Source organism: Haliotis asinina, chromosome 13 (genome assembly GCF_037392515.1).
Source record: "Haliotis asinina isolate JCU_RB_2024 chromosome 13, JCU_Hal_asi_v2, whole genome shotgun sequence".
Lineage (NCBI taxonomy): Eukaryota > Metazoa > Mollusca > Gastropoda > Lepetellida > Haliotidae > Haliotis > Haliotis asinina.
In genome coordinates this window covers 5699364-5714650 of record NC_090292.1, presented here as the reverse complement: position 1 = coordinate 5714650, position 15287 = coordinate 5699364, and the positions used below count along the sequence as shown (strand labels likewise).

General features: G+C 41.4%; 2 protein-coding genes across 3 annotated transcripts in view; one reads left to right on the top strand and one right to left on the bottom strand.

Moving 5' to 3' along the window:
• Nucleotides 1–319: 319 nt before the first annotated feature.
• Nucleotides 320–6083, top strand: LOC137260064 (uncharacterized). Of its 2 annotated transcripts, none has more exons than XM_067797757.1 (7): nt 320–408; nt 1817–1883; nt 2220–2296; nt 3015–3086; nt 3863–4064; nt 5186–5356; nt 5775–6083. In XM_067797757.1, the coding sequence occupies exons 1-7, from the start codon at nt 397–399 to the stop codon at nt 6032–6034; spliced, it is 861 nt and encodes a 286-aa protein (XP_067653858.1). In that variant the 5' UTR covers nt 320–396; the 3' UTR covers nt 6035–6083. The 2 variants fall into 2 exon arrangements, with proteins under 2 accessions (XP_067653858.1, XP_067653859.1); XM_067797758.1 differs by lacking the exon at nt 320–408 and adding an exon at nt 574–710.
• Nucleotides 6084–11018: 4935 nt separating this feature from the next.
• Nucleotides 11019–15287, bottom strand: part of LOC137260375 (atrial natriuretic peptide receptor 1-like) — a 75061-nt gene continuing 70792 nt past the window's right edge. The window contains exons 19-22 of the mRNA XM_067798049.1: nt 15098–15272; nt 14714–14812; nt 14445–14536; nt 11019–13363 (exon numbers count right to left, since the gene is read on the bottom strand). Coding sequence (XP_067654150.1) covers nt 13313–13363; nt 14445–14536; nt 14714–14812; nt 15098–15272 — 417 coding nt within the window. The 3' untranslated portion in view covers nt 11019–13312. The remainder of the gene's footprint in view (nt 13364–14444; nt 14537–14713; nt 14813–15097; nt 15273–15287) is intronic.

Sequence of the window (15287 nt, the reverse complement as noted above, 5' to 3'; positions counted from 1 at the left end):
ACTAACCAGTTAGTCGTCAACATATCAACCAGCATATCTACCAGTTAGCTAGTCACCATCCAACCAACCAACCAGTCAGTCAAAACCGACCAAATGACAACTAACCAACAAATCAACCATCCAACCTACTCTCCAATGTACCAACCAACAAGGAAACCAATCAATCAACCATTGCATCGCACTCTGATGGGTAATATGACTTACTGTACATGAATCTACACAAAGCACTACAAGCAACAATGGTTTTGCTTTTTCGTTTTTGCGTGTTGCCTATCACGACTCACGACACTGATTATGTGCACTCCCTACACCCGACTAGACGTTATTTCCGACTTGTACCAGACAGCTGCTGCTAGTCCCACAGTCTGCTAACCAAGATAAGAACTTCACGCGCCGATGGATGACAGTGTAAGGTTTACTTACATATTTACCTCTTTCATTGTCTTCTTTGTTTGGGATGTGGTAGAGTATTGTGTGACTCAGTTAGATTACATATAACTAAACTTTGTGGCCTATGTGTCGACTTTTGTGTTTATGTCTGGTATACGTCTTATGTATGGTCTTTCACGACAGAGTGTCCAGCAGTCAGCAGACGCTACCGACTGTTAACAAGCAGACCAGCTCTGCTCCGTCTGCCGGTTTCTCACTCTATTGTGTGCATGTGTCGTTTTGCCGCCACTTCCAACAGTATTTGACTCATGTCGGATCAGGTATTGAGTGAGTGAGCGAGTTTTATCCGGCTTTTAGCAATATTGCAACAACATCACTATGAGAGTCACAACAATTCGGCTTTTACACATTATACCAATGTGGGCGAATGAATCTTGGTCCCCGAGTGTATTAAACACAAGGCTAACGTACCGACCCGTTAACGTAAGTAGAAAGATTGGCTAGTCGTAACATAGTCCCGATACATGCACTGAGTTCATGTGTCCTATTTCAAAGGGACACTGGACAGTTAAAGAACCTCAACTTTCCTTTTCCTTAGGGAGTAGTGGGGTGGTTGATTACAGCCTGCTGTTGGTGATGATAAAGATGTGTCAGCCGTGATATTGCATGTGCTTTGTTCGGGGTCGGAAGAATCTTGTCAGTAATGAGCGTTAACGGCATAAACCAGAGATTCGAACCCACGGACCATGACATGCAATGCTGCACAGTATCTTTAAATGCTGGGTTTCTGCTTTATGATGCACGACTCTTGTACTGTAACTGACATACCCGGTGTTTAAAATCTCCAGTTAACATCATACTACTTCTATTCCTAACATTTAATGTTAATGACAAGGAAACACCCGAGGTTAATAATCTCATTATCTTATAATGTCACTCTTAAAATTAGTCTGAAAAGAGGAAAAACGAACGTGTGTTTATATGAAGATAATTGAGCACTGGCGTTAGAATATTTTCCATTACACAGTGCTGAAGGTCGTCACTTGCACTGCGCAATGGAAATTTGTAATGTTAACGGGTTAGGATTCAATTTTGCATGGCGCTTATGGAGTTTTCTGAAAGTAGTTTGTGTATTGACCTTTGCATACTTTTCTGATTTGAATACCAAGTTCATGAGATTCATTTCTAGCACCGATTTCTAGAATCAGATTTAGAGCCTTATAATGCATTGATTATCAAAACACTGTGAACAGAGACAGTGTTTGAAAGATACACCTAAGGGTATGTGAATAAACAATGTACAAAATGATACTGGCATGAACGTGGTTCCTATAGTTACAAAACAGACAAAACGTATTTTGTTAAACAAATGACATCTTCAGTGGGCATTCCGTGGATTCAAAGTTTCTTGTTGTTCTTACCTCAGATGAAACTGGTGGTGATCGTGTTGCTGTTGCTGCACCAGGTCTCGGCAATGGTGAGACGAGATAGCAGTAAGTGTTCCAAGTGTTCCAGATGTTGTTTTTGTTTTTGTTGTTGTTGTATTTTGGTTTGTTTGGTTTGGTGTTTTGTTGTTGTTGTTGTTGTTGTTGTTGTCTAAATCGTCCAACCAATTACGTTTGCTTACCTATAATGTATGTGAGAGTGTGTGTAGGTATGTGTGTGTGTGTATATGTGTGTGTGCATGTGTGTGCGCGCGTGTGTGTGTGTGTGGACAGGCGTACGAAAACTGTTCCGGTTTCCTTACGCGAAATGACATAATGACAATGCCGATGTAATCAGTGCTATATCACTACTTTCTACTGGAATCGTGCTATCGTTGTTCGCAGCTGCTCGGTGCTTGGAGTGTCACGGAACCGACTCGCCTCTCTCCTGTAACAAGTGGGCGTTGTGTGGACAGGGAGAGGTAACGTACATTATGTCCGGAACATGTTCAAAGTATATACACTCGCCAATGGCCGAGCGTGTTTAGTTTCGCTCAAAATTCATGTTTTGAAGATTGTAAATGAATGTGTGTATGTTTAGAAATATCGTGACACAAAACTCATTTGGACATGATTTGGTTAATTTAGAGCTATGCATAAACATTTCGCCAGTGGGAGAAAAAAATGGCCCATGGGAGAGAATATTTACTTTTGCTCAAAATACATGTTTTTCTGTGTATTGGAGGTTCTAATTCAACGGGAGCATGTTTAAAAGTATCATGACACGTTCAACTCACTTTGACTTAATTTGGCTAATTTAGAGAGATATGATTACTCTGGCGGGAAACATGATGTCCATTTGGTTATCTACTGTATTGCAGAAGATCCGAGTTTGATCTGACCTTGAGCAACCCATGCTTGTCGTAAGAGACAACTAATTGGATCAGGTGGTTATGCTCGCCGACTTGGTTGACACTTATCCTGTACCAATATTGCAGATCGACGTTCATGCTGTTGGTCACAGACTTGTCTGGTCCAGACTCGATCATTTACAGACCACTGCAATATAGCTGGAACATTGCTGAGTGCACCCATAAACACCAAGGCAATGAAACCATGAGTACTTCAACAAACAGCCCAAGCATATAGGTTCTTACGTCTGAGAAGGAGTCTCTAACGCACAAATGTTTCTGTCCCTAGATCTGTTTCACCCAGGAATTCACTGACAGCAACGGGGACAAGAAATTCCGGATGGGATGTGAGGAAAAGACGGTAGGTGTCCATACGGAACACCTTGTTTCATAGACTTTGGCGCAGACGAAAGCTCACAGCGATGTTTGGTGCTGGCTAATATCACATCCAACAACATGTGGTCATTCCTTGATGATATAGTATACCCAAGACTTATTCTTCGTGTTTATATGGACAGTTTGCATTACAGTGAATAAAACAAGATTACACTGGAACGATGAGATGCACTGATTGATAATAAAACATACAGCTAGAGAAGTGTTCGTATACGCTGGGCTTTGTCAGTAGTGATAATTTAGATAGGTATAACTGTTTTGTTTTGTCACTTAAATTGGCCGTGTTCCGGTTTTTGTGATCATAACCTTTGTAATCTGTGGATCAGATATGGTGTTGAAGCGTATACTTTCTGTTAGACTGACATCTAGTCTCTGAAATGAACATATTTTAATGAAAAAACGTCCATAGTGCAAACAATAATATAATGAAATGGAGCCCTGAGACTTTCTTCATTTTCAGAAGCTATGGAAATCTAGACTTGCCACATTTTCTAGACTTGCGTCGGCTTTCTTGGATATATATACTTCAGGGTCTGTACGACAGACTAACTTTCTGTTGACTTTCATTTTAGATAGTCAAATGATGATCTGATTATTTTTCATATTAATGTGACTTTTTACTTGTTTCTTTTGACCTTTTTTGTCGATATTGTTGTTTTTGTTTCTTAATTATTTTTTTAGATTTTTCAATTTTGATGATCTTTGCACAACCGTCCTTTTCAACATGTCCTCTTTCAACAGAGGTGTGATTTGTACTTCAACGCTGAAGCCGTCCTCGGTATCCTTGGACGTAGGGAGGTTACTGACCTTGACCTCGATGATGACCCTGCGACGCCACGACCATGCTACCAGTGTTGTTCTGGGGATGACTGCAACGACCGTCTATGTCTAGATTCTCTGGGGACACAACCTGGAGTGGGGAACTCAGGAACCGGTTCCCACAGTGAGTGTAAAAACACACTGCCTTGGAAGCTCAAGGCTTGTAGTGAGAAAAAGAAACACAATTTGATTCTTCACAGGGGCGATATAGTAGTCTAGTGGTTAGAGCGCTCGCCCGTCACGCCAAAGAACGGATTTCTGGTCCACATCTGGTGTAATGTATGACGTGTAAGAGTAGAGCAAAAACATAAAAATGGTTCACCCGCTTTGGTAATGATGTAAAATTGCTTCACTCACTACCATCCTGCACATTCCATTTGTTGTCAATTGTGTCGATCGTTTCCAGAAAGGTCCAATACACCATGTTGCATTTCAGTTAAATCGTTTCCGTTTTAAGCCAAGAAGGTTCTGTGGCAATTTGCATTTTGTTCCCACTGCTTGCCACAAAACTGATTATTTTATATTTGGACATTACAATTCCGGCTTTTAGAAATATGTTGTGGAGCAAAAGAAATACCGAAGAAAATGAAATCTCATGAGTGAGTAAGTGCTCATGTTTATGTCTACTACTTAACAAGACACACTCACACACACCTACACACACACCTGCACACACACACACTCTCTCTCTCTCTCACACACACACACGCGCACTATAAAAGGTATGGTAAACAAACTTAATTGGTTGGACGATTTAGTTACCACGAATCCATTTAGAACCGAACCAACGTAAACTGATACTGCCCGTGTTGAAACAGAGTCTTGCCTTCAAACAGTGGAGAAATGAGGTTACGATGTTTTCTGTATGATTTTGCTGGTTTGTGGTAATTGTAGTTTCTGTCTTTTCATGTGAGAAGGATGCTCAGATGGAACATGCTGGAGGAAAGTTGTCATTCAGTTATGAATATCGAGATATCCAGCTCTGCATGACTTCGCGTATATAGCCCTTCTTGAAACACGGAAGGATGCTGTCGAGGTGTATTCCGAGAGGTGTGCGGAGCCGAGTGTTTTATGCACACGGAAATTACATAATTTACACCTAATTCAGAAATCTATATTTCTATGAATTAAGAAAACAGGGCATATGTCTGAAATCTTTACTAACATGTTGTATCTTGCTTTATAGAATTATTTTTGTCGAAACAAAGCTGTTGGTTAATTAAATTTCCATGTGTATATTGCCAGCATGTCCCCCGACGTTCATCAGCGGCCCTCATAGCTGCTACTACATCGCCAGCTGGGCAGTCACGTGGACACAGGCCAGACAGGATTGTAAGAGAAGAGGGGCTGACCTCGTGTCGGTCAACTCGCAGCAGGAACAATCCTTCCTCGTCACGCAACTCAAGCTCATCAACTGTGAGTGTACTGGAACGTGTGGGTGGGGGCTTGGGGTTGGACACGGATAACGACGTATTGGTCAGCTAGATGTTGACGAAAATCATTCATTTTAAATCTTGGCGTGTATAATTTGCCAGGAATCACAACACGTGCCGGTAGATTGCCGGTAGAGTTTTCTATACTTCTCACAAAACAATAAGCAACATATAAATCTCAAAGCGATTTTTGCCGCCATGTTACTGAAAAGTAAATACTAAAAGAATGTAACCTTCAGTGATCCTCAGAAACAACATACAAAAATGCATGTGGCATGATTTTCAACGTGACATGCAGGGGTATCACTTACTTTGTACATTAATTTTAAAGGGGACATTCACATTGTATATGCAACTCCACGAAAAATCATCATCACACCCCGACGACGTCATTCTTACAGCGACGACTTATCCTTCGTACGGCTACTGGACCGGGGGTTACTACGTGATGGCTTTAGACGAGTGGCACTGGCTGGACCTGACAACTACAGCCTCGTTTACCACCTGGGGGCCGGCTCAACCCTCATCAGCCACCTACCCGTACAACTACAGGATCGCCATGGTGAACCCCATCAAGTACCCGACCTTCTCCGGGTGGGCCTGGCAGAACTACAGCTATACATCTGCTCTCGGGTTTATTTGTGAACGCAGTTTTGTTTGATGATTTCAGATTGTCCTCATTCTGTGTTAATAAACGAGGGCATTGTTTACACCTTGTTGATACTGAAACTAGAAGTGTCAGAGGACCATTACTACAGGATATTGACATATCTAAGCAACTAGTACATGCTCAAGGCGCTCGGGTTTTCCTTTATATCAAAGGATGTCTTTTATTCGGTATTCATCTATTACAACTCGGGTCCCTGGGGAGTATTCAACTCATGCTGCCTCTTCGTCGGCATTTTCACACAGCTTCATCCTCGCAAGGTACCCAGTGTCAGCTGGTTGAACTGGGACACATTTTAAAAGTATTCTGTTCAGTGACACTGCACTTTACTATACCCACAACTAGGTGTCCGAATGTGTCTGTGTGTCCAGTATATGGCCACCTACCATCGGATGTGTGGGATCTTTTATGTGCTGCACACTAAGGGGTTGTGACAAGACTGGAAGAGCCTGTAAGAAATGTTAGCTCAAATGTTTGTGCACTCGGCCACAGGTGGGAATCGACCCAGGCACCTTTCGGTTGCTTACCCTGCGCCTTAGACAGCCCACCCACCTAAATGAGTACTACGTAATTGTTACTCCTTGCATGTGAGGTGCGAGATGCGAGATGCGAGATGCGAGATGCGAGATGCGAGATGCGAGATGTGAGATGCTCATTGTGAACACACAGTGCCATTAAGAAATAAGCCGCCTTTACAGCTCAGGAACCGCTATTTCAACAAATACATGGACAAGAGTACAGATGCTGTACGCTACTGAGAAAATGTAATATGTTACATTTGGCCACTTTCAAGAAATGTCATTGTGTATTCATAGTTTTCCACCGTGGGGACCACGTCATTTTACATTTACCACGGGGTACCCATTTACTATTAAGTAAGCCGATACGACGGGATTGTTTAGGCGGCTGACAGTTTGTGCAGGCGATACCACTACACGGTTACCAGGTGTGTCGCCACTAACATCGTTGGTTCCCCCAAAGAAGTAACCGTTTTATTTCCTACAACTATCCTCCAGCAGGTCATGTTTTAACTGGAATAATTATGAAATAGAGTTTGCCGTACGTGGAATACAGTGCTCAAAGATGCCCTGAACAAGAATACCGGGTCCTCGTGACTGAACCGACGAAAGCACCAAGATAAAACTACATTTTATCATGTCATACATTGGGAACTATATATCTGTCCTAATATGCCAAACCTAATACCCACCATTCAACTACGGCAGAAAACAAATGCAAACAATGTAAAGCCTCAGTCCCGTTCGTTACTTGTACATTCATAATAAGCTCTACAATCAGGTACATGGTCTAAACCAGATTATTTCTTCAGTCCCAATGCCGGTTTAGACAGCTTCCACTGTACTGGGCGGAATCTATTTACTGGACTAATTCGCCAAGATGAGATTGTGATTCGGCGATATTGTACGAGTATCGGACACAGAAACTATACACATTCCTTTCTATTGAAACACATTCCTTTCTGCTATCAAAAACAAACTTTCTATGACTATGTTCCTACTTTATGTTGTTTTTAACAACGTTTCTAGACACTTGATTTGAGCATATCAAAAAGAAAGTGTGTAAAACATACATATTTTTATTTCGGAGATCAGGTTTTCCCTACGAAAGTGATACCTGGCTGATATTGTAGTGATTTTTACCATCATACCTATTATTTTCAGTATTTTAAATCGAAAGATATTTTCTCACGGCGAGTCGCTGCAACGTCGCTGATGCGGTGTTGAGCCATATTCATTCATTCATTCATTCATTCATTCATTCATTCACTCATTCACTCACTCACTCACTCACTCACGCACGCACGCACGCACGCACGCACGCACGCACGCACGCACGCACGCACGCACTCGCGATTTGCCGTAGAGAAAGGCGTCACTGGGCACGTCGGGCACTGGGCAGTAGGGTTTCCTGCTTATGTCATTACTAAAATCTTGGATTTCACCAAAATAGTAAAAGTTTCAGACACTCCGGATTTTTCCCACTGAAAGCTGACAGGTCTTAGCTGTCTCAGAAAGAAATGCTATTCGTTCCGACCAAAATGTGTAGCAATGGTTCAGGGCGAACGTCCATTTTATCATACAGTGGGTTGGGATTCGACAAACTGCATTTGATTCCTCAGATGCCAAATTCATTTTTGACGGATCACGTTTCGCATTAAGGCAGAAACCTGCGGGGTTTGTTTTTCGTGAAAAAAACAACAACAACACGTAAACAGTATTTTTCAGGCGGTGTTTTGCACGCATAGATTCTGATCTAATGTATGTATAAATTATAAATGTTGAAATGATCCAGGATTGTTATGAACGTTTTACATGCAAAACCTTTGGACGACATATTTGCAATGGTATATCTGCAAGCACTCGTACAAAACCTACTGCAAACAATACCAGATACTTTAAGACAGAAATTACACATGACGATGTTTGTTAATGCTCTACGTTGAAGTCGTGCTATATATACCGCTGGTGCTGTCTGCCCCTACGTTTAAACGTGCTTTTAGTGAGCCAAATGAACGAAGGTTTACTTGATAAACAATTTGCCGGCAGATTTGCTCTGAACTATACTTCTCACAAAACAATAAACAACATATAAATCCCAATAGCGATTTTTCAACATGACATGCAGGGGTATCACTTACTTCATACGTTAGTTTGGTGTGTGTGTGCGTGCGTGCGTGCGTGCGTGCGTGCGTGCGTGCGTGCGTGCGTGCGTGTGTGTGTGTGTATGTGTGTGATTATTTCAGTGAACCATGAAGCTATCGTAAAATAGCCCTGAAATGATGTGCATTAACGAAGCTGACATCCGTAATATCTTGTTTTATACACACAGAGAAATATGAACGTCGCACATCTACTCCCAGTGTTTGATAAGATGAGTACATTTAGATCTGTCTAAGTAACGTGACATTCCACGAAAGCATTATCTGTCTCTGTTTTATTGTCGGACAAGCTGAAGCGTCTGTTAGTAGAAAAGGTAATGTCTCCACAGACTGAAGAGCCAGCAATCCATGGCGTGCTTGCATACAGAGTTGGTTGCACTGTAGGAGACTGTACTACGCATGACAACTGGCGTAAATAGTGACGTCGGTTAGCAACGGCGTGTTTGATAACGACGTCAGTTCAGTGTGACCTAAAACTACAGTGTTCTTCATCCTTTGATAAGGTACTGTCGGCGCTTTGATGTTTTACTGAAGCATGCTAGAATGTAATTCCAGTTTACAAACAATGGTAAAACCAACTTCTGTTTTCACTTTTGCAGAATCTTTTTTGGCATTGAGCGATAACTTCTTCGTTTGAAGTGATGGTTCACAGAACATGAAGGAACCTATAATTAATTATCATCTTAAATGACCTACAGCTATTCACCACAAAATACGTTCACATTTTCTGTTTGGAAAGGCCTGCACGAAGCTGAATGGAGAAATCGTACGTCCTGCCGTGCATCTGAACCATGAAAATACTATTATTTTTAATCGAAAATGTTAATGAACTGACCTGAAAATAACGTTGCCGTTTGAACTCTCAATCCTAATTTTAAGCAGAGATTTTACGGTGTTGATGACTAATTACTAGATTTAACACATAATTCAAACCAAAGGGTCACGTGAAGTAGTCTGAAGTGTGCTTGTCACGACGGAAAGCGGCCTGTGAAGCTATTTCACCAGAAGCAAGAACGCAAAACAATACGGAGGATAGTGCATTTATTGTACACGTGTAAGCATCAACAGTGCAGCATCTGCCGAGGTAGAACTACAGTAATATATGTATTTAACGCCCCTACCTTTAAAGCCCAGAAACCTAAAATTACTTGTACGTTTCATGTCACCAGACCACAATCTACGATTACTATATTCCAGCACGTGGCAGTTTGGCTTCTTGTTTGGTAGACCCCCGGGGCGATAATTACACAGAAGACGGTAGAACTAAACATGTGTTACTGAAAAGTCAGTCAAAATGAACGAGGGCAACAGTATCAATAACGTAGAAGGAAATCCGTCATTGAATACAATAGCACAGCATGTGAGATGACACAAAACAATAGTTGTATCACTGGATGATCATACATCCAAGTGGAAAAGGAGTATTCTGGACGATCCCAAAACTAGACATAATAAAGAAAAATACAAGAGAAAGATATGGTGACATAACAGTAATATAACTGTAAACGACTCATCAATGTTAAACCTTCAATACGTACACTTGATACACGTAGTTGCAATACTGATATATGTTTGGTTTTCTGGGTGCGAATGGACCTCTAAACTTGCAAATAATGTCTTGTTCATGTGTGTCCTGTCACAATGTAAAGTCGCAACCCACACTCGAGGTGACGTCCTGTGAAATCGATAACTCTGAACTGCGTCTATTTATGCACAATAATGTTCTGTAAATATAGATAAATACAGTCCGCCGAAAAGTGTCCCCTAATCAATAATGGATAGAATTTGTATAGTGAGGATTATGATGAGCCAAGGTCGACGAGAGAGGAGTTTTCATCGTCAAACACATTTTATACCTCACAATTTCATCAGTGTAGAACAACATTAAAACTCTCTTTGTTTTGTCAGTCCCTGTAAACCTGAACCCGTTTGAGAGATAAATATCAAAGTTTATTAATCATTGAAAGCAGGGATATATGTGCACTGTCATATTGGTGTGTGTATAGTTTTACGCCGATTTCAGCGTGGACCCAGACAAACTGAACATATGTGGTGATTCGACGCTAGGTCTTCTACGCGATGAGCGAGCGGTTTAACCACTCGGCTACTCCACTGTCCCCAAACGACCAAGGAAGAAAATATGTTAAGGTAGATAAGGTCAAGCAATTGTGCTAAGACTGACCCAAACAGGCTGATCAGTCATTCACGAAGCGTGACAAGCGTGTCTCTTCTCAAACACTGTCAAACATTTGACAAAGCACAGAGCTAACAGAAAGACATGATTGTCAAGAAAAGGGGTGAAACTTGATCAATATTTATATTGGTACATATTTAATATATTTTTTAAACCATCACAACATTGGAAGTGTACCAATATATACAAAGTCACGTAATCTATGAATGCTGCTATAAGTATGACTACATTCAACAAACAGTATACAAAATAGTGCCCACCTAAACACTCGTCCGCAAGACTACAGTACCTGTCATCTGAATTATCAAGCATCTCTATATAACGCACACATTCGTTTCAGTTACGCCCTTTAGACAATGAGCATAACATGATAAGGCTGTATTTAGTTTTCTTCTTTAATGCATTTAAATATAACGCATCCTGCACAACATGGTTAATCTTTTACACAAACTACCAACTTTAGATTCCTCTCATTTTCCTATAAATATGGTATCTGTCAACTGTACATGAATAACACATTATTTTCACATATTTCCTCACCACAGCTAACACGTTAAACTAGTTCCAAGTATTAATCATTCCTAATCTTTCCGCACAACACGTTTACAACTATTTCAAAATATTAACCATTCCGCACATCGGTTAAGTGTCCTAAACAAGACTATTCTTGTTTTGCAAACTAATATTTTCTGTTTATATCATTTAAATGTAACTCATGCACAGCCTATATTTAATAGCACATTATTTCTGTGTTGGCTATCTTATATATACAACGGCTTGAATTTCTTTTATGTGTGTGTATGTTTGTGTGTGATTGATTGGTGTGTGTGCTTGGGGGCATGTGCGTGTGTGTGTGTGTGCATGCGTGCGTTTGGTTTTAGATGTGTTAGTGTTAGTGTGTGTGTTAGTGTGTGTGCGCGCGTGTATGTGCATGCATGTGTATGGTCTTAGATGTGTGTATGTGTTAGTGTTAGTGTTTTAGTGTTAGTGTGTTAGTGTGTGTGTGTTAGTGTGTGTGTATGTGTGTGTGTGTGCGTGTGTGTGTAGGGCTTGATTCTTCTTCCTGCGTCAGTTAAACTTCTATAAGGTGTTAAAGTTGATTTTCTATGAATATGATACTTTATGAACCTTCAAAACAAAACACACCACCATCGGGTGTCACATTTAATTTGCTATATATATGTCGTGGTGCAGGAACGTCCGCATTTTTTCCCTAACATAAATTTGATCAACACAGCATATACCTTTTCCTCTGGTTGCGTTTTTTTTGGTTCAGCAGTATCTTATATCTTATATCTGATATCTCAATAGCCTTATCAATATCACAGCAAGATCATTGCGTGTGGCACTGGTATTCGGTCTACACATTGAACCCGTGTCCGAAATCCAAACTAGCTTCCACTGCAGCGACCCAACATTTCATCTACTTGCTACCCACAAAAAAACGTACCACTGTACCATGCACGTGTACTCGGTCACTATAGCAGATATGCATATGCTTGCAATGTGTCCGGCGAGAAGTACCAATAACTGTCATAGCAACCAATGTATTTGTATCATCCTGGAAGATGCGACTGTAGACGATGTGACAACATACAGTGTCCAGTGTCGGTCTGTTGATGGCAGATATGTAACTGGCCGACTGCATACGTTTGCCCCAGGTGTGCATATTCTGTAACGTTACCTCAGGTACATTGAACAGACTCATCGAGCAATGATCACTTTTGGAGTCTCTGAATCTGCTGGTTTGTCAGCAGCTTTCAGGTGAAAGATGTCAACGACCGGCCACAGCATCGGGTTCCGTAATGTAAAATCCACTTAGAAGTTAAATACATATCACACGAGAGGACGACACAGAAAGCCTTTGTAAAACTATCATAATTGAGCAAGCATGATCATGACCTGTCGTCATCACAGTCAGGGTTCAGCCAGGATACTGGAAGTAAGACCCAAAGTCTTACACTGATGTTTGCATACATCCATCATCATCGTTCTATGCATATATTCCATGACGATTTTCATGTATACACGGTGTTAACAATGGACCTTGTTCATCTATTTGTGGTTGGCGTGCCTGTCCATAAATCGATCACACACTACCTTATGCGTGTATATACAACGGTTCCGTCCATCGGTTTCAGGCACAAAATGTTGGTGATGAACTTAAGATACTGAAATGATTTGGGTTTGGCGCCATGAGGCTCCAGGTGACTTCTGACACTCTGCATATGATGGCTTCCAATACAGTTCCTGGTAATGCTGGTGTTGAAACACGACCGCCGCGGATATGGCGCCAGCGACAATAATTGTCAGCGTTGTCACCTTCCTGACCGCATCGGCAGGCACGACCATGACCACACTAGACTTGCAGCAGCAACAACTGCGATGTGGACGTGTACTACCGGCCCTGCTCCCCTAGTAACCACCACGTGATGATCTCACCTTTACCCTGCAAGTAAAACGTGGTATGTTAGAGCCATAGGCTTGAACTAACTATACATACATAATGTATAACAGCTGTCGCTATAACAGTTGTCGCCATTGACGGTCCTTCACGAATATATTATTAGTGCGATATTTCAACGTTGAACTCTAGACCTTCACCAAGTAATCAAAGGTAGATAACTCTAGCTTTCCTCCCAACTACAACGCTATTGCTCTTCGTAGTTCTCCGAACTTCTGTCTCTACACCGTGGACTTACCTAAATCATAGCAATATATATATAATATATACCAGTTCAGAGAGTCCTAGTTGCTAACAAATGATCATCAGGTTCTCAAAACCACCTCTGTGAACTTCATAGTCGTCGAGTTACCAGTGTTGATTATAACCAACAGTACAACGTGATCCGAACTCACTGTTATTCGGAAATTTATTCACTATTATTTGTACAACTAGGTATCTCAGACATCTATGATCGTTCCGGAATTTCTACAGAGTTTTACTTTTCAAGAACCTCGGTGTGTTGTCGTCATTTTAATCTGGAATGAGACGTTCAAATACTGCGGTCTGTATAACTCGCTCCCCACGGATTTCTTCAGGGATCTGGACACTACGTTAACTTAATTTAGGCACCACCATGAGAACACCTGGTGGATTCTCAATGTCAAAAGAAAACTGTTAGTTCTTGCCACTAGGAATACGTAGATTGGTGTCAGTGCCTCATCATTTCCTCGCATCAATCTTGCTGTTTCCTATGTCCATTGCAAATACAAGAACATAATCCAAGCATTTCTTTCCCTACTTCTACTGTACACACACGTGCGGTTGCCAATCATTTCCTTTCCGACTCCTGTTGCAAATACAAATACGTGTGTCACTCATTTCTTTTCCTACTTCTATTGCACATATATTGCACATAGAGATACGTATGTCACTCATTTATTTTCCTAGTTCTATTGCACATAGAGATACGTATGTCTCTGAATGTATCACTCATAATAGTTCTAGTTCATGTTTTCCTTTCTAACGGGTAGTTCCGATGCTATATGTATATGCAGGAGATTATCTGGTCTTTACTTCTTCTCACCTTCATTTCTACTGGGCCTCGTAATTCAAGCTGGAATGTATGGAAAGTATCAAGCACCTCTTTCGTTTGCGGACTCACGTGGATCTTCAGAGCTGTAAGAATAATAAGACGCCCGTGACGAGGAAGCTACTACGGAATTAACATAAGTGGAATCTGGTGTATGGTATGGCATCTTGCTGGACTTGGTGAAACTGTCGAGGCACAAATAGTAGGAGAATATCAACCACTCTGAAGAAAAACTTGGCAGCATGACATATGTTGAAACTCACGTAATCCGTTGGACTCCATCCTGGAGGTAGTGTTGACGGTGTCCCCAAACAGACAGTACCTCGGCATCTTCTGCCCCACCACTCCCGCACACACAGAGCCTGCAGACAAGGCCAACATAGTAGAACTAGTGAATGTATATTCAGACAGAAAGTGCTACACTGCTATGTCAATGTTTAATCCATGATTGTTGCTCTCTCTCTCTCTCTCTCGTTTAACACATGTCATCGTATCCAAATTGCTTTAGTAGATGTTAATAATGTTTCACTTATCTATGTATAATTATTTATAGACAGCCTCCATATAGCTAGTATATCGCTGAGTGTTGTGTTAATACGCACACTGTTTGTGTCCATCTGTCTAGACGTATAGCTAGATCTACCCACCTGTGTGCAGGCCAATACGGAGCTTCAGCTGCCTGTTGGGCATATGACCTATTTTGAAAGACAGTACTGCGTCCAGGATGGAGAGAGACATGCGACTGATCTCCCTGGCATGGAGGTTCCCGTTCCGTATGGGAAGACCCGATACCACCATGTAGGCGTCCCCGATAGTCTCCACCTGACATAGTACACA

Bases quoted from the DNA above. Each gene is read 5' to 3' on its own strand.
- LOC137260064 (XM_067797757.1), top strand. The intron at 4,065-5,185 runs GTGAGTGTAAAA...GTATATTGCCAG, and splicing joins CTCAGGAACCGGTTCCCACA to CATGTCCCCCGACGTTCATC. The intron at 5,357-5,774 runs GTGAGTGTACTG...TCATTCTTACAG, and splicing joins GCAACTCAAGCTCATCAACT to CGACGACTTATCCTTCGTAC.